The following is a 23,129-nucleotide window of genomic DNA, read 5'->3' as shown; positions in this document are numbered from 1 at the left end:
AGACAGGAACAATGGGAGACCCAGAAAGAGAATTAGAGAATTCAAAGCTGGTCACACTTTCGGTTAAATTACACCGAGGAAACTGCTTCATACTCTCTTTTCCTTAATGAGACACCAAGCTATTACTGGTGACTCTGAATTCATTATTTGTGTGTTCAAACTGGCATTCTCTTTTAATTATGTTTAATTAACAGCAGTTATTTTTAACATAGTAAACTTCATCAAAACTTTTTGTGGTTAATAATTGTTGCAGTTTGTTTAAGAAATTCTTTCTAACACAAAGATACCAATATTTTCTTTTCTTTTTGTTGTACCTTTTAACTTATAATCCATCTTCAATTATTTTTGTCTAAGAAAAAGTTAGATTTCATTACATTTTTATTTGAACACCAACTGGCCTAATGACATCAAATCGAAATTATCTTTACCACAAAGTTCCTATGGTATACATCAAAGAGTGTATCTAATATGCAAAGTACCTCAAGACATATCGACTGATATTGATGTACCATGAAGGATATCAAAATAGGAAGTCAGTATGAATCTGTTTCATGAAAATGTTACCGAAATTCACAAAATATTTTAAAGGAATATCAGACTTGATCATTTTGGAATATTGTTGGGGAGTTTTTTGATGCTATCCCTCAAGACCCGGTTAAATCTATCCTTGTTGTGTGAACCTATCCTTGTTGTGGATAGGTGAACCTGCCAGAGTCATTATATCTGATTGTTGATTTAACAGCCTATACCTGGGCAGGGAAGAATGGGGTAGGCTTGGCTAAGGTTCCTGGGCTTCGGTTCAGGAGAATCACGGGAAATGACAGACAGGAAGGGGGAAGGAAGGAGGATGCTCTGATGGGTTTGCATGGAGAAAAAACCGTGTGGGCTGAGAGGAGGGACTCCAATAGTGGAGTGAAAAGGACAAAATGAAGAATACAAGCAAGTATCGTGGGATTATGGATGGAAATATACCAGAGGAAGAGGATTAAGGCGGATGGCATTGGATGGCGAGGTTACTGAGCCAGCATAGGTAAAATATCTGCCCGGCCCAACGTAAAGAAGGCAATTGTAAAATCTAACAGGTGTCTGTGTCTGATTATTTGTGATGGCGGGTTAAATAATACTGCTGTGATAATCTAGGGCTAATAATAAACCTTATAAAACACTCATTTTTATTTACTATAGCATAATATAGATGCCAACTATGAATGACTCTTGAAGCAGTTATTAAATAATTTTAATATAATGGAATATTCTGAAGTAAGTAAAATTCAAAAATGAAATAACTTGGGCACATAGGTGACATAGTCATGCTCTATTCTAGAAACCAAGAGTTCAGAGATCACTCTCTTTTTTGTAAACCTAGAAAGATAGTTATCAACTACTCAAAAACTAGCAGCAGAGAAAGGAGGAAGAGAAAGATAGCTGAGTAGGGAGAGGAGAATTGCATTTACAATGAACAGGTACATTTTTGTTATCATTATTTCTTCAATTGCACAATTACATATAAGTTTTATGAATAAAATTAGTGGACATATTTCAACCTGTGAAGAACTATGAAATGTGTTTTTGTCTCTTAAATACAGAAAACTAATCTGCCCCACTGGTTAAAAAAAAAAAAACCCACAAGGTGTACTGCTAATATTACAAATCTGTCACTGTGTTGTACCACTGCCATAGAAAAAGAACCAAGCTGTATCCTTTTTCCCCTGGGCATTTTAATGTATTCATATCAGTATGATCATTCAATGAATTTCATTAACAATAAATGCTATTAAAATGACTATGAACTATGAAATTGACCATGAGTGGTAGGAAATATTATGGCCCTCTAAAGCAAATACCATGAAAATTAAATATATCTCCATTAATCTAAAATGCTTGTTTAAGAAATGTCAACAAATTTCAAATTTTAAAATTGGAATACTAAGGTGGCAGACTGCTCAGTTTGGAATTTTACTTCACTGTGTTGCTCTACTGATCAACTGGCATTAAGGAGGACTCATTTCCTAGAGGCAGGGCTTAGTAATACACCTGAAGCAGTAGAAGAAAGAAACATTTGGAAAAGGATATAGCAACGTTATCCCCTGCCATCACAGCCCATTCCCTGTGAATAAGGGAATAAGCCTCTTATTCTACATACAAACCTTCTTGTTTGGTGTTTTGGGAGGAGTGTGCCACACACGACTCTGTCCTTTCTTTTCTTTTCATGAACTGTTCTACTTCCTCCCTTCTTAATGTCGCTGTTAGTTGAAATGTTTCACTCTGCCCAGTCTTTCTGTGTATATATTTATAAGAACCCATTTTCTCTCTATCTATCACATCTGTAGCTTTCAATTTCCTTCCTTTTCCTCTGCCAATTATGGCCTTGAACATTCAAAATCGTGTTTTCTGCAGATAAAGGCAAATTCTGCAACCTATGCAGTTGCTCAAGCCCCACAGGAATCTGGTGTTCTTAAGCCATTATTCTGAAATTCTTAATAATTTTTGCCTTTGACATTGTGTCATGTAAATGATGTTTATTGGGATAACTTAACATGTTCATGAGCAAACGGTATATTTACAATAAGTGCTTTATTGTTCTTTGCTAGCATGCTCGGGATTCTGGTAGCCCTCTGCTTCATCAAAGTTTGGCAAGATGCAAAAAGGTACAAGGTAAAGATGGCAAGTTTATGCTTGAGTCTGGAAACTTATAGCCCCCATAGTCATATGTTCTACTTGAATCAGAACTTATGATGAAAGAAGAAAATCACCAAGGATTTCTAATATATTCCCCCTTACTCATCTCATGGCCTGTGTTAGTTACAGTGAAAATGATTACATAGAAATAGAGGCAAAGGCAACAGAACTCCTACTTCCTTTTTCTTTCAGTCTTGAAACAACAGTACGCTGAAGGTAGAATTTGGCAGATTATGTGTCTAGTAAGATGTGCAGTGTGGGCAGTGAGATGGTTCAGCAGCTAAGAGTACTTGCTGCAAATGTCCTCATTTGGTTTTCTCAGGACATTGTAGAAGGAAAGCATCAACTCCCAAATGCTATCCTATGATACCCGTACACACGGAAGGCAAGCATACATGCGCATGCATGCATAATAAATTTTAAGTGTAATATGTTAATTTGATGTACTGTTTCCAGTGTTCTTACAAAAATAAAATATGTAGCCATCTATGAGCCAGAAAACACAAATTATATAGTTTTAGTGATTTCACGTATTAAATCTTTGGTTTGTCTTTGAAATTGACATTGTACAATATAAAATGTATGTTAGTAATTAAACTTTCCTTATTAGAAGGATATCAGAATTAATTCTAAAATAAAATGCTGAGGGTTTCATGAAATAAGGAAAACTTTAGTAACTTTCATCAAAACCACGTTTATTTTGAATCAGGGACACTGCATTTTTATCTGTATTTTCATCAAGGAAAACATACACTGTTTCAATTGTCCCATATGTTATATAGATTTTTATTGTCTAGCATAAGAAGTAATATATCCTGATGTTTTCTGGGCTGGATTTGAAACCTAAACATACTTCTTCACCAGGGAATCCATCTTAGTGACTAAATAATCAACTTACAAACTATCTTTTGTCCCATACTTGATTAGTAGGCCAGAAACTATTTGATTTTAGTTTATGGTTTTTATGTTCAAATGTAATTCTTGAGATAGTGAATTTGCTACCTGATTGGAAAAATTAATGTTTATTTTACAAGTTTTAAGAGCTTTATATGACATTATCCCTTGGTTTGTACTTGGAATGGAGATAGAAATAGACACTAGACATGGCCAGAAAACAACAGAACAGGGAAAATAAAATATTCTATCTTAATGAAAAGTTCTTGGATTCTTTTCCTGCCCATGTTCTTGCTTTTGTAATTATCATCAGAACATTTAATATCATCTTGTCATCTTTAGTTAACAATCTCCTGAAGACAGCTCAGAATTACATATTTTATATCTCTGAAAATAGAGACAAAATTACTGATGCTATTCATCTCCAAGTCAATAAAGCAAGCTAGAGTTTTTGACTTAGAATTTTAAAAGAACAAAAAAAAATAGAAAAAGAATTATTTCTGCTTATTGTCAATTCTTATCACAATCACAATAATTATTATTCTGTATATTAAACCTACTTATGGGTGCAAAAAGAGATGGAGTTGGGAGAAGGACCATCATAGTTTGCATGTGAAAAGGAAGTCTATCATTTTTCATTGAATCTCCTGTGCTTATTTGTTATAAGGGAGTTATAACCACTGTCATAATTTAATCCTGTTGCTTTTCGAGAATGTTGGCTTACTTTAGCTTCATGAAGATATTTTTTAATACAATTAAGTTTATTTTCCCAGATAATACATCTCATTGAAAATCGTTTTAGGTGTATTTTACAGACACAGCAGACTTAAGCTATAATTATAGTCAATGTTCAAGTTTGAGAATTGATTTATATGGTCAGTGTTTATAATGGAAAGCACTATGCCTATACTTTCAGAAAGCTGTATTACCCTTCACTGTCATAGAGTAGTAACACCGCCGTAAAACATGGGCCGTGAGCAACTACCAGCTCTCAAAAACCATTCTTTCTGTGTTACTCCATAAAGACCCTTTGATAGAAAACGAACCATTCCCATTGCTCCCAACAAGGTTTTAAACCCTTAAATCAACTCCTTGCTCCACAGAAACAAGTATTAGGTATCTATGAGTAACTTTTTAAAGGTCTAAGTAGGAAGGAGTGCTTAAGAGCTAAATGTCAACAGTTTTTTCCACACTTGGAACAAATGCACTAGCAAGGAATGAAGAGACTTTCTCCACTTCCTTACCAGGAGTTTTAGCCCAAAGAAAGGGGGTTTTCTCTGTTCCACTGTGCAAGATCAGTCATGAATCCATTGCTCTTTCTTCCCTCTTAAAAGTTTTCCCTGACTTTCTCCCATCTGACTTTGGGTGAGCAGGAAAGATGAGTCAACCATCCTCCCAGCAGAGGAAGAGTAAATCTCGTGAATTAAAGTTGGTGTTACCATTAGAAAGTACCTTACTGGAGGCTGTGGAAGAGGCAAAGATGCAGACTCCCAGGCAGAGAGCCACAGCAGCCCGCTCTTCTCTTACGCAAGCCCCGCCCTCTCCAGACCAGGTTCCCGCCACGCCCCCCTAGCCAAGTGCATCTGAGGAGACAGAGAACTACATTTCCCAGAATGCAACTAAAATCTCATCGCAGGGCGCCTATAAGTGTCCAGGTGACGACATAAACCAGCGCGGTGTTTAGACTTCACTGATGTCGTGGCGCTCTGAGACAAAAAGTTGGTTCTCTGAGGGACCCTTGGACTGAAGCCGAGGTCGGGTGACCTTGGCCTTTTCTTACCCACTCCTCCTTGCCCTCCTTTCCCTCTCCTGGCAGGATGAGGCGTGCGGGCCTGGGTAAGGACCGGGCTGAGGTTCGAAGTTTGGGGACCCTAGGACCTGCTGAGCGGGAGTAGGGTGCGGGGGGGAACTCTACCGGCCTTCTGTCACTGACTTTGGGGTTGGAAAGCGAGGTGTTTGGGTTCTTTGGAAAAGGTTCCAACATTTGTCTCAGATCTGAGCGGTTTTGTCTGAATTAAGCTACTGAGACAAAAGTTTTAAACCTGTTTGGTAGGTGAGTTGGTTGGTAGCCTGGGTTGTTGTTTGTTTTCTTTGTGTTCTAGTTTTGGAAGTAGCTGTGTTTTCCAAGCATTGCTGTTTCCTTTGCTTTACTCATTCGAAAAAAAAATTTTTTTAAGTGACATTTGGAGAGTGGGTGTTATGCTCTAAGCTCGCTAATTACGATTCTGGTAGCGTAACAGTGAGTTACAAAGGTAAACTTACGTGGAATTATTGTTAAAGTGCCTATTGTGAAAGGTCTGGGTCAAAGGAACATTTACTTGGAACATTTCTGACCTAGACCTTGTCCCACTGTCAAAGCAATAGAAGGTGATAAGTTTTGATGACTTAACACTTGTTCTTGCTTTCATGGATCAGGGGAAGGAATAAGTTAGTAACAACACAGTATAAGTGGAATAGCGTTTTGTTCTGGTTCTGAAGTTCTTTATTAACATCTTTTTTTTTTTTTTTTGAAAGAAGGAAGGGCAGAGTGCCTGAAAAAAAAAAAAATGTATGAAACATTAAAAAGGATATTACCATTCTGTCATTAAAAACACATTTCTAAAAAGTCTTAGGTGTTTAAAGCCAGTGAATGGACAAATACTTAAACTTAGGTATGAAAAATAAATAAGGCCTTTTTTATGACCCAAAATTCACTGCTCGCTGTGAATACAATACTCACAACAATGCAGAGAGATGGTGGTTATTTTAATAAGGTTGGCTATAGGAATAGAGAGTGTGGAATTTAAAAGCATAGAAGAGTAAGGACAGTGAAAGGTGTCAGTAATGTAGTTTTACATGGTTACCAATAAATAGTTGCATGTGAAGGAATTTATAAATTTAGTTTTATGAGTGCTTGCCATCATTGAAAGAAAGTAGTCTGTGTAAAATAACCTAAAAAACTATTTTCAAACAAGATTAGTCTTACATGCCTAAATTTTCATCATTGGTGACAACAAACATTTCTTGTATCTAAGTTTTTCCATGCATGATCATTTATGACAGAGCCTGTGCTCCCCAAAGCTTCCAGTGTAACCGAGGAGCAGAAGACAGTGATCCAAGATGGTGACTTTTCATCCTAGCACCAGTGAAGTTCAACCGATAGTGAATGAAGTGGAGGTTTAGTAGTACTTAGTACTACTTAGTACTTTAGTAGTATTGTGTACTTCCTGGAGCCAAAGGAACTAAAAGGATGCCTTTGGCAAGGGAGGTTGGGAAAAGTAATTCCCACATGGGAAGATGACAAAAAAGATTCAGGAAGAGTTGTGAATGGTGTGTGCAAGAGATTATGGTGGCCAAGTCCATTTGATTGAAGGTAGGATCCGGAGGCATTCCAAGGAGTTTACATTTCATCAGTAGACTACTGGCCTATTGGAATTTTGTTTGTGCTGTACTGTTTTTCTTCCATGCATGGCATGGAAGACTTGACAATAGGTTCCTAGTTATGATTGTATGTTAGAATTACTCAGAACAGTATTAAATTAGATTTTTTATTACATTTGCATCACTAGGCTAGAGTCCCTCCTAATTCTTTTTAAAGTGCAGTTGAGAAGAGGGGTAAGTATTTGGTTAAGTATGCTTATCACTTAAATTGGTGTAATGTTATGAAGACTTTTTAAAGTACCATTGTGTGTTGACCTGAAATTTGAAATAATAGTGAATCTGATAGGTATTCATATGTAAAATCTGCCACACTACCCATGAGATATTAAATGAATTTCCTGATTATTGATAGAACCTGCTTCAAGGAAGTAGCATTTCTCAGAAATGATATCTGCTGAAGATGGCTTGCTTTTCTACAGTTCTTCATAATAGTAATCAATTCTTACAGAAAAATTGAGGCTAACTTTGGAATAGCAACTGTAGTATTTTAGTTTAGTTTGCTCTGTTTCATTTTTCTGTATTACGGTGGAGGATGGTTTGAAGAAAGATCAAATTTTGAGACTGTATTAAAAATTTTTGGAAAAAAACATAAGAATTTTACTTTAAATGAACAAAGTGGAAGAACTCTAAAATTAAACTTAATCTAGGCCAGAGAGTCAAAACAAATAAAACAGAGTAGCCATTAATTTTGAACAAATTCTTTAATGAAGTTGTCCAGTGATTAACTTTGGTCAATTGAAAATTACTTACTGGGGACTATGTCAGACCTAGATCTGTAATCAAATAAAACAAATAAAAAATGAGAGATCATGTTAGAGTTTGCACAGAATATTTTAAGTGGTGATCTTAGTTGGTGAGTGGGAAGAAATGATTATGCCCAGTCTTCCAGCTTGTAATCCATCTTAAATACATATGGAGAACCTTGGTGATAGCGTGCCAGGAGTTGAAGGGAGGTTGATGTATGTAGTTCCCCCCCCCCCCCCCCCCCCGTTTGGAATATTCAACGTTTTGTTATGGCCTTTGTTGTACAGGGCGAAATGTTGGTGTCTGCTGCATAGAAAATCCTCATTAGGTACAGGAGGACATATAGAAGCACGAGACACTGTGCTGTTGACAAAGTTGGTTAGCAGTAAATTAAAATTGTATTGTTTTAGTCAGTTAATTTATAAGTATTAAGTACTGTTGTAGTGTGTGTGTGCGTGCTTTGTGCTAATGGAGATACAGAGTGATTGATGAATAAACTGAGCTTATGCTCTTATAGTTCAGTCTAGAGGTCAGTGTTAAGATACAGTGAGAGCTGTAAGAATTCAAGGGTTTTGCTACTTTGAAAAAATTAAATTGTGCTGTGCTTTGAGTTTCTTAGTCACACAATAACCATCCTTCAGCTCTAGACTTATCGCTATCCACTCTCTCAGCTGTTACTGTTACTGTTCTTACTGCCATTGCTACTTCATTTGCTATCTGAGCCTGTGGTAGCTCATGGCTTTAAGGGTATCCCTCCTTTCTTCTGCCCTCTTAGGTCACTAGCAAAGCTGCATCCAACAGTGGACAATCTAGCCCCTTTAGTATACTCTGCACTCTTTCATCAGACCATATTATCCAAGTTTCAGGGTTTGTTCTTCTGCATTCCCAATACTAAGGAAAGCTTCCAGTTCTAGAGCCATCCAACAGCATGGCTTCTCAACAGTCTACTGAGACCAAGGAGCCCTTCCGTCGAGAGATCTCATATCTGGGAGGGCAGAAGCCAATTCAGTATACTGCCACAGCCATGTTTAATTTCCTCTCCTAGTAATACTGAATGATTATGGTCATGGTTCATCATGATTCTTTCTATTCTAAAGGATTACTCCTCTTACGATGTAGCCTGTTTTCTTCCTTTACTAAGAAAATGATGACATCAGTTAATAAAAACTTAGTGAAATAATACCCTCGGTCCCAAAACATTTATTATGCATTTGTTGCCTAATGCTCACTGTCCCTCTTGTCTCCCCAGTGACTACCACGTACAATAGTAGACAGTAATGGATACTGCTATTTTCCATACCATCTCCTAGAATGCAAGTTCTGTAAAAAATAGTAGAAAATAGATTTGACACATGGTAGCTTCTCGAATATTTGTTGAAAAATGAGTAAAATTCTTCAGAAATCTCAGTTAATGGCCTCTACAAGCTATTGTGTTTCCTTCCTAGACTTTCACTTATGGCCTTCTCATCCTTTTGTTCCTTGTCTGTTCACACATGCTGCTTATAAGAGAAAGGTGCTAGTAAAAATCCACCATCTTTTTGCCATGAGAACCCCTTCCTCCTCATTATCTTTCTCTCTTTCCTCTTATAACCAAGCTTCTCTGACAGGGAGACAGTGCTATGTTTACATCGTTCATTAAAACATATGTTTCTATTGTGCAAAAACTCTCTCCCACATGTTCTTGTATATCTGTGCCTGTTTCAGTGTCTTGTAAGCAATCAATAAGTGATCAATAAATGTGTATTGAAGAAAATGCATATGCTACTTAAAAGAGGCTATGAAAAAAATTGTTGTAATCTCTGGTTCTGATTTTTAAAAATTGATTTGCAATAGTTACTCTAGTAAATATACATGGTCTGCAACGCCCTCCAGGGGTCTTATTCAGTTTCTTAAACTGTTAAGCTTTCAGAAGTAGCTTCTGTTTTTGCAATCCTATGCGTGTGCCTCTGACCCTTGTAGGCGAAGGAGCACCTCCTGGCAGCTATGGGAACTATGGCTATGCCGGTAGTGGATATAATGCCTGTGAAGAAGAGAATGAGAGACTCACTGAAAGTCTGAGAAGCAAAGTAACCGCTATCAAATCTGTAAGTACAGAACCAGTGTCGTTCACATTTTGACTCATAGATCTGAACTTACTTTGTTATCACAGTAAGGAACTCATTCAGAAATGGTGCAGTGAGGTCTAAGTGCACAAAAAGTTCAGTTGTTCATTAAGTAACTGAGAAGATGTGGCCAGTTAAAAGATACCGTACGTTTGCTTCATTTTTTTTCTCAAGTTATACCTTGAAAAGTCTAAAATGTACTGTACATAATATGCAGTAGTTCAAACTGTACCAGTCATACTTTCTGTTTAATTTTAGATTACAGAAAATACTAACGTGTAATTTTCCCCCAATTTGTTATTAGAGTAAAGAAAAATATCTTTAAAATAATCAGTCAACTTATAATCAAAGAAACGCCACATCTTGTTAGGAAAATATTAAATGTGTATGTGTGTATTACTTGTATATTACAAAGTACAAAGAATGTACAGATAAATACATTTATACAAATAAAGAAGGAAACAGTGTGTGCTAGAATAAGAGAACCAGAGAATGTTAACAAGTAGGTTTAGTATTTTAAGGAAGAAAGGAGAGAAAATGTCACTGTTGGAAGGAGGAGAAATTTTATATTTGTTTTCCAATAATTTCATTGGACAGAACATCAGGAGATGCACTGAAATTGCTCTTCCATCCTTTTCTGCTCTTGGCTTAAAATATAGTATTTAGTTTTTCTCATGTCTTTGAGTCTTGGACCTTCTCATGTTCCTCTAACACAGCCATGATTTTTATGCGTGGACTCCTATGAGAATCTTTCCACCTGTCTTAGCTTACTCTGATCTTCACAAATGCTGTCACAATCATCGGTAGAAATTTTTTAAAGCACATCCTGCCCTCTCAGAAATCATTGGATTCTCCTGTTATTAAATAGATTAAGTTCATACTCCATAGATTGACTGCTCTCTATGTTCTTCAGAGGATGGCCCTGGCCCTTCAGAACTTCTCCCCAACATATCCAGAATGCACATGCATTTACTCCAGACAAGTGAGAGTTCTCTTTTGTACTCCACGTACTACTGTTGCCCCTATTCCATATTTTTATAGACGGAACTGTGCGTTTAGCAATGTCATTGTCTTCCTCCTCACTTTGAAGTGTTTTGATATATGGTATTGTTTCCAAAGTCACATTAATTAAAATGATCTAATATGCACACAATAAGGTTGAATGTTAAGAAGTTAAGAAATGTAACATTGGGAAGAATATAGAATTGAGTGGCATAAACTACAAATAAGCAAACAAAAACCTCTAATGTTGATTATTGGGCTTCTGTGTTAGAAGAAAGCTATGATATCCTGGAGGTTTCTTTCCTTGGCATGAATGCCATGCTAAAAGTAGTTGGGTAAGTTGGGCTGCCTGCTTTATCATCTCTGGTTTGATGAATTTGGAGGAAACACTCATATCTGATCTTCATCTCAATTTTACTATAATTTCTTATCAGTATTATGTGTGCTTTTAATACAGATTAAATTGAGAAGAACATTTATGGTTGTTCACAAAGACTTTTGTTAATTAATTTTATTTAGTTAAGTGCCTTAAAAGGAATATCTTTTGTGAATTTTCTATGTAAGGTATGAGGTATACTTTTGCATAGCAGGTGTAATTACTTATAATGTTGTTTCACATGCTCAGACCCTGTGTATAATTTTAGGTTATGGATAATACTTTTAAGGATTTTTGTAATTTCTTGTTATATTACAACAAATCTTTAAAATAATAAATCTAGACCTAAATTCAAAGAACTGCCATATTTTCTGTATTTGAACTGGTCATATGAGTGCTTGTATTTGCTAAAATATAAGAAAGGAACATACAGATGAATACTGTTATATGACCAAACAATCAAACAAACAAACAAACAAAAAACACACACACACATAACAAAGTATACTAGAATAAGAAAGCCAGGAAGAGAATGTTAACACAGAGATTGAATAATAAAAGTAGGAAAAGAGAGAAAATGTTCATGGAGGGGACATTTTTTCCAGGAGATTTCACCAGACCAAGTATCAGGAAATAGTATATATTTCTAGAATATATACAGAAAATTATATATGCTTAGGATGACATTGCCGCTTTTACTTTATCACTTTTGAATACCTTCATGTAAGTAGTAATGTGTATGTCCTTTTCTTCATAGCTGTCCATTGAAATAGGTCATGAAGTTAAAAATCAAAACAAACTATTAGCTGAAATGGTAAGTCATTATGATTTTTAACTAGGAAATTTTGCCAAGTGTTTTCACATGTAGTCGGTTTTCCAGGAATAAGAAATTACATTAAAAAAAACATTTTTGTTAACAACTTTATAAAGATATATTTTACAGTGTAATTAATTTTAAACTAATATTTTAATATACTTTTCAAGAATTTACTATGCTATATTTTGAGTATATTCAACTTCCCTGGCCCCTTCGCTCACCACTATCCCTAGTCCCCCATCCTCTGTTTTCATCCAGTTAAAACAAACCTACACATTGTAAATCCTGATGGATTCCACTCCATATTAATCTAATCAGCTTATAATTTCTGTCAAATGTATTTTTTGCATTGTTCTTGTCTAAGATATAAATAAGTGAAGATTGAAACCAGTGTATTTGAATCCTGGGTTTACAGCACTGTTATAGTCTGAAGGCTAATGGCTGTTGTTGAGTGGTTTTAGAAATCTTAATGGGTAGCCCACTAGTAATTTATTAACCAAGCAATCAAAAAGCACTTTGTGTCCAACCAACTAAATGCTTTTCACTTAACAAATGCTTACTTCTTCAGCTTTATCTCCTAAGGATTACTACTGAACAAATGTCTCAGATTAGAGTAGCCAACATCCCTTTATTTCTAGTCTAAAACAAGCTCAAGAGCATGTGCCTTTTCTTCTCAGAGCGGGCTTCAAGTCATTAATGCTAACTTTGGATACCCAGCTTCTCTAGACCTGCCTTTGTTTCTTCCCATGCATTCAAAATGACTATTTAAAAGCAAATACAGCATTAAAAGCAGGGTTCTTTGGAAATGGATGTTCCTGTCTCTTTATCTAAATGAGCTCATTTAAAATCTCATGGAGAGGAGCCCAGGCATATATATTTTGTGAAAAGCATCCCAAGTGGTTCTGATGCAGAAACTCCCATGAAAAAGCAAGGATTTCAAGTGCATGAACTATGTGGAGACTAAACTATACAGAGCCTCATTATTTGGTGCCTTCTCGTTTCAGAATATTGAGATTGTAATGCAAGTTCATTATTTCTGATCTGTGCCTAGTCTACTTATCTTAAAGGCTTTCCTGGCTCTATTTTAATTTGGCATTTTTTCATACCTATATTTGAACCCTCACTACTTGTTGCTCTGTCAATATTATATTCTCTTAACTTTTAGCAAATTCAACTATATTTCAAAGTCATGTGACTAAACAAAAGGCTCTTCCATTTTCTGTGCTAACCATATTAAATTTTAGATGAAGTCCTAGCATCTAAACACTCACACATTTGATCTTGGAAAAATAGTGCCTTAACTGAGAATGAATGTAACTTGCTTGGTGGCACATAGATTACTTGCTGTCATTGTTAATGTCTTTTCATCCATATAATTGGAATAAGAAAGACCTAGATTGTTTGAGTTTTTTAAATTATACTCAAGAACTGAAAGAAATGCTTATTGAATAATGAAAGCCACTGAGAGAACTGCTTTGCTTTCATGGAGCAACCAGGCTGATTACCAAGCTAATAAATAGATACTCGAATTGATTAAACATATGAATTATCTTTAAAGATATATGCTAAGAACAATATGTAAATTATTTGGATGTACATACGTAGAATATTAGAATGTATTATGTTTATCTTATTTTCTCATAGGATTCACAGTTTGATTCTACAACTGGATTTCTAGGTAAAACCATGGGAAGACTGAAGATTTTGTCCAGAGGGAGCCAAACGAAACTGCTATGCTATATGATGCTGTTTTCATTGTTTGTCTTTTTTGTCATTTACTGGATTATTAAACTGAGGTGATGCAAGTTAGTGTGGGCTTTGACTTTGTTACAATTAATGTCTTGGGGGTACCACTTTGATAACCAGCATCCCAACATTCCTAATGGCCTTCTCCATTGAAGATTATTGGATTTTTCCTTTTTCAGAAATCATACAATGTTGTTTGAATACTGTTCCTCATTGACTCCTATTTTCCGGGGCATTGAGTTATCTGGAAATCAGTGTGGCTGTACCAATGTTTTTTCCAGTGTTTGCCAGTCATAGTAAATATGAATGCCATACCCTGTAGTTACATAAGTGTGACTTTCTGAAGCAAGTAGGAGAGCAGAAGAATGCCAAAGACCGAGAACAGCTTTTGTGGGGCGGTTGCATGGTGGGCAAAAGCTCCTTTTCATGTGCTTGATGTCATCATTGTGATGATGGCTCTCTTTTACTTGGTACCATATAGGACCGTTTCTTTTCCCCTGCTAATTTTCTTAATAAGTTTGTTCACATGAATTCTTTGTACAAGGACTTCCTTGAGTAAAGCTATTGACATATTTCTACTGAAGCCTAATATAAATGTCTGTCAGCAGAGGTATTGTTTTGTATTAATGATAAATTCCACTGCCTTGCTTATAATCACTCTGATTTCTAGCTGCTTAGGTGGACCATTAGATTATTATTTGTGTAAGAATAATGTGAATTTAAGTGATTGCTAAGCTCTGAATGGAAATGAAGTATCCAAGAAAAGTAATTGTCTTTTGTTTACCATATGCTCAAAGTAGGTACTGAATATTCAGGCCTTTGAACCCAGAGTCCAGGGGATTTGCTGTTCTGCTCTATTTGCTCTGCTTACAGAAATCAAAACACAAGGTGGATTTAAGTTTTAAAAAATAAGCATTAAAATATTGTAAAACATTCTGTATTACTCTTATTTTAGAAATTTTCCCATTTCTAGGTTCAAAAATAAACTTTTATTAAAATGTATTTATGGCTTAAGTGTCTTCTATTCTTGACATAGAATCTAATATCCCAAAAGCTCAAATTTCAAGCAGTGAATCAAATTTAATATTTGTGTTAAATAAGAACAAAAAAGACAAATTTTGGCTGCAATTTCAAAATCTTAATTCTATCTTTACTCATGAATCTGTCCCTTTGGGTTAAAATGAGTCTTCAATTCTCTTTGCTCATTTGCAGTTCCCTGTCAGTTCCAGACTGTTTGTTGGTTGGTTGGCTGGTTTTGGCACATCATTTGGCCTCTGTCTTACAGGTTACAAACACTGAATGTGAGTGCACTTAAGTGACCTGAAGAGACAGAGCTGAGGTGTGGGGGAAAGTGCAAGTGTGATTTAGGTGCCCTGTGTTACAGTCACCATTCTTTCTGAACTTGCTTTAGGCCTGTAGCCTCTTCATTGTGTCACATTTTTAAAGGACTTTGAGATAGCCATTAGACAGCATTGGGGAAAGCACCTGAGTCACCAGAGTAAGTGTTACCAGTGTCCACATTCACTAACTGATCATTCTCTACAAGGTAAGACAGTAGTTTGCTTTCAGGTTTTGAGATGACAATGTACCCTCGAAACACGTATTTTCATTAGGCATTTAGAGTGATTGGTTTCAAGACATTTTCAACTGTCCTCTGCCAATTACATGACATTAGAGCTTAAGGAAGACTCAGAAGTCACCATCAGTAATTTAGGCTGGGACTTAACAAGCAAAATTCACACGGGGTGAGGTAGAAGTGATTCTCTTACACCGTCTGCCAATATCACATTTTTATTTTTGTAAAAACCTAAACCTGACATTTCCTATCATGCCTAGATCACTGTGTGCTGTGCTGCCGGAGGCAGGGAGTCCCCTGGATGAACTCGTCTCCACCGCTCCACTTAGGGTTTTGTCCTTTTGTTTGGAAACCCTTGGGAAAAAAAGCATTCCTATGAATCAGTTTCAGGGAAAATGTAAAATAGGAAAAAGTTATATTCCTTTATAATAGTTTATAAACTCATTCCTAAGCCTCGAAAAGGCTTGTGGTTTTTAGCGAAGTGGACTGTAATCACAGGAGTGATAAACTATTCACATTTAATCTTTATATGAATGGCCTGAAGCTAGAAGATGTTTAGGTGATGGGTAGGACACTAGGTATCTCTATTTTAAGTGGTAAAAGATTAAAAAATCAACTTATAAAAACCCCAAATATCCACGTTTTTCCTAAAACATGTAGTCACTTTTATTCACTAGATGCTGGTTTTCAGAAACATAGCGAACGTTTGGAAATGATAGTACAACTTATTTTTTAAGGGTATAATTGGTGTATGAGTAGGAGTGAACTATGTAAGTTATTGATGTCAAGTAAATTATTATCCATATTCTTGAATACTGTTTGAGCTGAAATTAGGTTGAGTCTGAGATTCGGTATTTTGATGCAGAGCTAGAAGCTTGGATGAAGTGCCCAGGCACCCACATCCATGCCAAGCTGGTTGTATAAAATAGGCTTCACAAGACTCATACTCCAACCAAGGACTATTCATGGAGATAACTAGAACCCCTGCACAGATGTAGCACATGACATTCAGTGTCCAAGTGGGTTACATAGTAAAGGGAAGAGGGACTGCCTCTGACATAATCTGATTGGCCTGCTCTTTGATCACCTCCCCCTGAGGGGGGAGCAGCCTTACCAGGCCACAGAAGATGACAATGCAGCCACTCCTGATGTAATCTGATAGACTAAGATCAGAAGGAAGGAGAAGAGGACCTCCCCTAACAGTGGACTTGGGGAGGGGCATACGTGAAGAAGGGGAAGGGAGGAGGGAGGGGCTTATGGGGGGATAAAAAGTGAATAAAGTGTAATTAATAAAAATAAAAAAATTTAAAAAATAGGCTTCACAGTTTTCAATACATCCACATTGAAAATTATATACATTTTCTCAAACAACTAGCTCTTGGTTTCACTGATTCTTTGAATTGTTTTGTTTGTTTCTAATTTACTGACTTCAGCCCTGAGTTTGATTATTTCCAGCCATCTACTCCTCTTGGGTATGTCTGCTTTTTTTTTCCCCCTAGGGCTTTCATGTGAGCCGTTAAGTTACTTGTATGTGATGTTTCGAATTTCTTCTCGAAGGCACTTAGTGCTATGAACTTTCCTCTTAGCACTGCTTTCATTGTGTCCCATAAGTATGGGTATGTTGTGCCTTCATTTTCATTGAATTGTAGGAAGTCTTTAATTTCTTTATTTCTTCTCTGACTCAGCTGTCATTGAGTAGCAAGTTGTTCAGTTTCTGTGTGAGTGTAGGCCTTTTGCTGTTTCTGTTGTTGAGGTCCATGGTGTTCAGATAGGATACAAAGGTTTATTCCAATCTTATTATATCTGTTTATTCCAATCTTCTTATATCTGTTGAGGCTTGCTTTGTGACCAACTGTATGCTCTATTTTGGAGAAGGTTCCATATGGTGCTGAGAAGAAGGTAAATTCTGTGTTTGGGTGAAAGGTTCTATAGATCTCTGTTAGGTCCATTTGACTCATGACCTCTGTTAGAGTCATTGTTTCTTTGTTTAATTTCTGTTTTGTTTTGTTTTTCTGATCTATCCTTTGTTGAGAGTGGGGTATTGAAGTCTCCCACTATTAATGTGTGGGGATCTATGTGTTGCTTAAGTTTTATTAATGTTTCTTTTACAAATATGAGTGCCCTTGTATTTGGGGCATAGAAGTTCAGAATTGTCTTCTCGGTGGAAATTTCCTTTGATGTTCATGAAGTGACCTTCCTGATCTCTTTTGATTAATTTTGGTTGAAAATCTATTTTATTAGATATTAGAATGGCTTCTCCTGTTTACTTCTTGGGTCCATTTACTTGGAAAACCGTCTTTCAGCCCATTACTCTCAGGTAATGTCTATCTTTGTGACTGAGGAATGGATACAGAAAGTGTGGTACATTTGCACAGTAGAATACAACTCAGCAATTAAAAACAAGGAAATCATGAAATTTACAAGCAAATGGTGGGAACCACAAAAGATCATCCTGATTGAGGTATCCCAGAAGCAGAAAGACACATGTGGTGTATACTCACTTATAAGTGGATATTAGACATATAATATAGGATAATCATATTAAAATCTGTACACCTAAGGGAGCTAATTAAGAAGGAGGATCCTGGGTAAGGTGCTTAATTCAGAAAGGCAAAGGGGATAGACATCGGGAGAGGGAAAAAACAGGAAACAACAGGAGTCTACCACAGAGGGCCTCTGAAAGACTACCCAGCAGGGTATTAAAGCAGATGCTGAGACTCATAGCCAAACTTGGGGCAGAGTGCAGGGAATGTTATGAAAGAAGGGGGAGATAGAAAGATCTAGAGGGGACAGGAGCTCCACAAGGAGAACAACAGAACCAGGGGTCTCAGGGGTCTCTTCTGAGACTGATACTCCAACCAAGGACCATTCATGGAGATAAACTAGAGCCCCTGCACAGAAGTAATCCATGGCAGCCCAGTCTCCAAATGGGTGTCCTAGTAAGTGGAACAGGAGCTGTCTCTGATATGAACTCAGTGGTTGGCTCTTTGATCACCTCCCCCTGAGGGAGGAGCAGCCTTACCAGACCACAGAAGACTATGAAAGACTATGAGACCTGATAGGCTAGGGTCAGAGGGAAGGGGAGGAGGTCCTCCCCTGTCAGTGGACAGGGGTAGGAGCATGGGAGGAGATGAGGAAGAGAGGGAAGGCAGGATTGAGAGGGGATGAGGATGGGGCTACAGCTAGGACACAAAGTGAATAAATTGTAATGAATAAAAATTATATTAAAAAACAAAATTATATAGATATTGGATTTACTTAGTGATAAAGTTGAAATTACACTTGATAATTGGAGCTAGGCATTGGGCTGTACTGATCAATAAACTTACTGGCAAGAAAACCCACTTCAGGCGACTAGCACACACAGTTTCCGAGCTGTGGAGGAGATAAAGTTCTGAGCTGATGTGTGGAAGAACTTCTGAAGCCAGGGAAACAACGGAGAGACTTTCTAAACAACAGGGAACATCGCAGGAGGTGAAAACCTTGGTCTCGGGTCACCCACGGACTTGATTGGGGAAGGTGAGAAACGATCCTTTGATCTCTCGGCACTCCCCTCCCCCAGACCTCCCTCCTCCTCGGCACAGGCACAGCCGACTCGCCTTTCTCAGCGCAGACCTAACTGCCTGGGGCCTGCAGCCACTGAGGCGGAGCCCCAAGCCCTTTATCGGCAAAGGCCAGCAGTACTGTGTCTCGGAGTCCCAGATTCACTCGCGGCGGCTGCACCATCCTCCCAGGGCCCGAGTCTGCTAGACGCCATACTAGCTCCGCAGGAGCGCCATCACTGTTGGTACGGCCCGCCCAATCCCACAGTGACAGAGAATTCGCTATATAATCACCAAAACCAGACAAAAACGCCATACAAGCTAGACACACCAGGCGCTGGGCCTCCGAAGCTTGGAGAGCACAGTAAAGAGACCCCAGGACTTCCCAGAAAGCATCTGGACTAGCAACCCAGTCTCCAGTTACAGCGGGACTTTCTAACCTGGCGGCGGAGCAGCACTGAGCTGGCGGGGCACATCAGCCCTCCAGTTTAAGACTAACCAGGGCCAAACCAGAGAACAGAAAGGCTGATTACCCCGATTCCCACTGACGTGACCACCCTGAAATCTCCAGCTGCAGCAAGACCTCATAACCTGGCAGTGACAGCAGCACGGAACTGGCGGAGCACATCAAAGAAGCAGGGCCAAACCAGAGAGCAGAGAGCCCAGATACGCCGATCTCTGCCAAGTGTCCTGCCTGTAAGTGAGTGCACCCTTGAGAATCTGCAGCTCCACTGATCCTGGGTTCTGCTAAAACAGAAGCCAGGCATCGAACCCCCTCCCACCCATATACCCACTTTGGGAAACAGAGGGGCACTTGGAACATTGAAGTTCCTGCTCTGTGGGTCTAATTGAGGAGTTAAGGCAGTTAATGCCAGAAATTGCGCTGCGATCATCACTAGCGCCTGCGACATATACATTGCAGAGCCCCTCCCACACACTCAAGGGTTCAACATTAGCCATCACTCTGTCCCTCGAGACACACGCCCACACCCACTTACACACACACACACATATACACACACACGCACGCACGCTTGCATTTGCCTCTGTTTGCGCCTGCGTACTTTCCTCCCACAGGTACAGCTAGTCCTCAGCATACGCTAAGGACACGGGACCTCTCTCAACTTCCTGAAGAATTCTCCAGACTCGAGAGAGAGACAGTACCAGTCTGATCGGCAGAATCCAAAAACAAACAGGGAAGGTCTCAGACAAGCCAATGGCCAGGGGTAGGCGAAAGAACACTTCCAACATAAATCAGGACATCATGACTTCACCAGCAAACCCCAAAATCGATGGATACTCCAATTCATCAGAAGCACAGGAAAATGACCTTAAAGCCATGCTTGCTCAATTATTTGAGGCTTATAAGGAGGAAATGAACAAATCTTTCAAAGAGTTGGCCAGTCAATTGGAGGTAAAGAAAGAAGAAATAGACAAAACCCTTAAAGAAACACAGGCAAACATAGCCAAACAAATAGAGGCACAAGTAGAGAAAAAATTAGTGGCATACAAAAAGGAAATGAACAAAGAAATAGAGTCCATCGTAGAGAGACAGGAATCCAAATTCAAACACATAAAAGAAATGGTGCAAGGCATGAAAACAGAATTAGAATCAATAAAGCAAACACAAAATGAGAAAACTCTTGAGCTGGAGAACTTGGAGAAAAGATCAGGAACCACAAAAGTAAGCATCACCAACAGAATACAAGAGATGGAAGAGAGAATCTCTGGAGCTGAAGACACACTTGCAGAAATTGATACTTCTCTCAAAGAAAAAGTAAAATCAGAAAAATTCCAATCACAAAATATCCAAGAAATCAAGGATGCTATGAAAAGACAAAATCTAAGAATAATAGGAATTGATGAAAAAGAAGACTCCAGGCTCCAAGGTCCAGAAAATATTTTCAAAAAAATCATAGAAGAAAATTTTCCCAACTTAAAGAAAGAGATGTCCATAAATATACAAGAGGCCTACAGAACACCAAATAGACTAGACCAGAAAAGAAACACATCACGTCACATCATAGTCAAAACACTAAATCTACAGAACAAAGAAAAGATATTAAAAGCAGCAAGGGAAAAAGGCCAAGTAACATATGAAGGTAGACCTATCAGAATCACACCAGACTTCTCATCAGAAACTATGAAAGCCAGAAGGGCCTGGGCAAGCATCATGGAGACTCTAAGAGATCACAAATGTCAACCGAGACTACTATACCCTGCAAAGCTTTCAATCAACATAGATGGAGAAAACAAAATATTCCATGACAAAACTAAATTTACGCAATATCTATACAGCAAACCAACCCTACAGAAGATACTAGAAGGAAAACTCCAATCCAACGAAAACGAATTCACCCAAGAAAACAGGGCATACAGATAACATCCCAACAAAAATGAAAAGAAAACAAGCAATGAAACAAGGTAAGATCATCGACTCCATTACAAAAGGAACTAACATGCATTGGTCAATATTATCTATCAATATTAATGGACTCAACTCACCAATAAAAAGACACAGGCTAACAGAATGGTTACGGAAACAGGACCCAACATTCTGTTGCATCCAAGAAACACACCTATGCAACAAAGATAAACACTACCTCAGAGTAAAGGGCTGGAAAAATGTTTTTCAAGCAAATGGTTCCAGAAAACAAGCTGGAGTAGCCATCCTAATATCTAATAAAATAGACTTTCAACCCAAGTTAATCAAAAAAGATAAGGAGGGCCACTATATTCTCATCAAAGGAAAAATCCAACAAGAGGACATCACAATTTTGAATATCTATGCCCCAAATACAAGAGCACCTACATTCGTAAATGAAACAATATTAAAGCTTAAATCATACATTGATCCTAATACCTTAATAGTGGGAGACTTCAACACCCCACTCTCATCAAGGGACAGATCAACCAGACAGACACCAAATAGGGAAATAAAAGCACTCACAGAATCCCTAAATCAAATGGACCTAATAGATGTCTACAGATCTTTTCACCCAAACTCAAAAGAGTACACCTTCTTTTCAGCACCACACGGAACCTTCTCCAAAATAGACCATATAGTTGGTCACAAAGCAAGCCTCAACAGATACAAAAGGATTGAAATAATCCCTTGTATACTATCTGACCACCATGGACTAAAGCTGGACATCAACAACAACAGAAACAACAAAAAGCCGACACGCACATGGAAACTGAACAACTTACTACTCAATGACAGCTGGGTCAAGGAAGAAATAAAGAAAGAAATTAAAGACTTTCTAGAATTCAATGAAAATGAAGGCACAACATACCCAAATTTATGGGACACATTGAAAGCAGTGCTCAGAGGAAAATTTATAGCACTAAGTGCCTACAAGAAGAAATCCGTAACATCACATACAAACAACTTAATGGCCCAACTGAAAAACCTAGAAAAAAAAGAAGCAGATACACCCAAGAGGAGCAGACGGCTGGAAATAATCAAACTAAGGGCAGAAATCAATCAATTAGAAACAAATAAAATTATCCAAAGAATCAATGAAACAAAAAGCTGGTTCTTTGAGAAAATCAACAAGATAGACAAACCCTTAGCCAAACTAACTAAAAAGCAGAGAGAAACCATACAAATCAGCAAAATCAGACAGGAAAATGGGGACATAACTACAGACACTGAGGAAATCCAAACGATTATTAGGTCATACTACAAAAGCCTATATGGCACAAAATTTGAAAATCTAAATGAAATGGATAACTTTCTTGACAGATTCCATCTACCAAAATTAAGTCAAGATCAGGTAGAAAGACTGAATAGTCCTATATCTCCCAAGGAAATTGAAGCAGTCATTAACAGTCTCCCCTCCAAAAAAAGCCCTGGACCAGATGGCTTCAGCGCAGAATTCTACAAGACCTTCAAAGAAGTACTAACACCAATTCTCCTCAAACTATTCCATAAAATAGAAACAGAAGGAACACTACCAAACTCATTCTATGAAGCCACAGTCACTTTGATACCTAAACCACACAAAGATCCAACCAAAAAAGAGAACTTCAGACCTATCTCTCTTATGAACATTGATGCAAAAATACTCAATAAAATACTTGCAAACCGAATCCAAGAACACATCAAAGATATCATCCACCATGATCAAGTAGGCTTCATCCCAGGAATGCAAGGGTGGTTCAACATACGGAAATCCATCAATGTAATCCACCACATAAACAAAATGAAGGAGAAAAACCACATGAT

The 23,129-nt window shown here is 37.8% G+C and overlaps 1 protein-coding gene across 1 annotated transcript; it reads left to right on the top strand.

Annotated features, from left to right (window-relative positions):
* Positions 1-5,246: 5,246 nt before the first annotated feature.
* Bet1 (Bet1 golgi vesicular membrane trafficking protein) lies at positions 5,247-14,782 on the top strand. Its single transcript, XM_055612961.1, has 4 exons — positions 5,247-5,409; positions 9,697-9,821; positions 11,975-12,031; positions 13,679-14,782. Exons 1-4 carry the CDS (start codon positions 5,391-5,393, stop codon positions 13,832-13,834), a joined length of 357 nt encoding a protein of 118 aa, XP_055468936.1. The 5' UTR covers positions 5,247-5,390; the 3' UTR covers positions 13,835-14,782.
* The last annotated feature ends 8,347 nt before the right edge of the window (positions 14,783-23,129 follow it).

Source organism: Psammomys obesus, unplaced genomic scaffold (assembly GCF_907164565.1).
Source record: "Psammomys obesus unplaced genomic scaffold, mPsaObe1.curated_primary_1811, whole genome shotgun sequence".
In the NCBI taxonomy this organism is placed as follows: Eukaryota; Metazoa; Chordata; class Mammalia; order Rodentia; family Muridae; genus Psammomys; species Psammomys obesus.
This window is presented reverse-complemented; position numbering and strand designations above follow the sequence as displayed.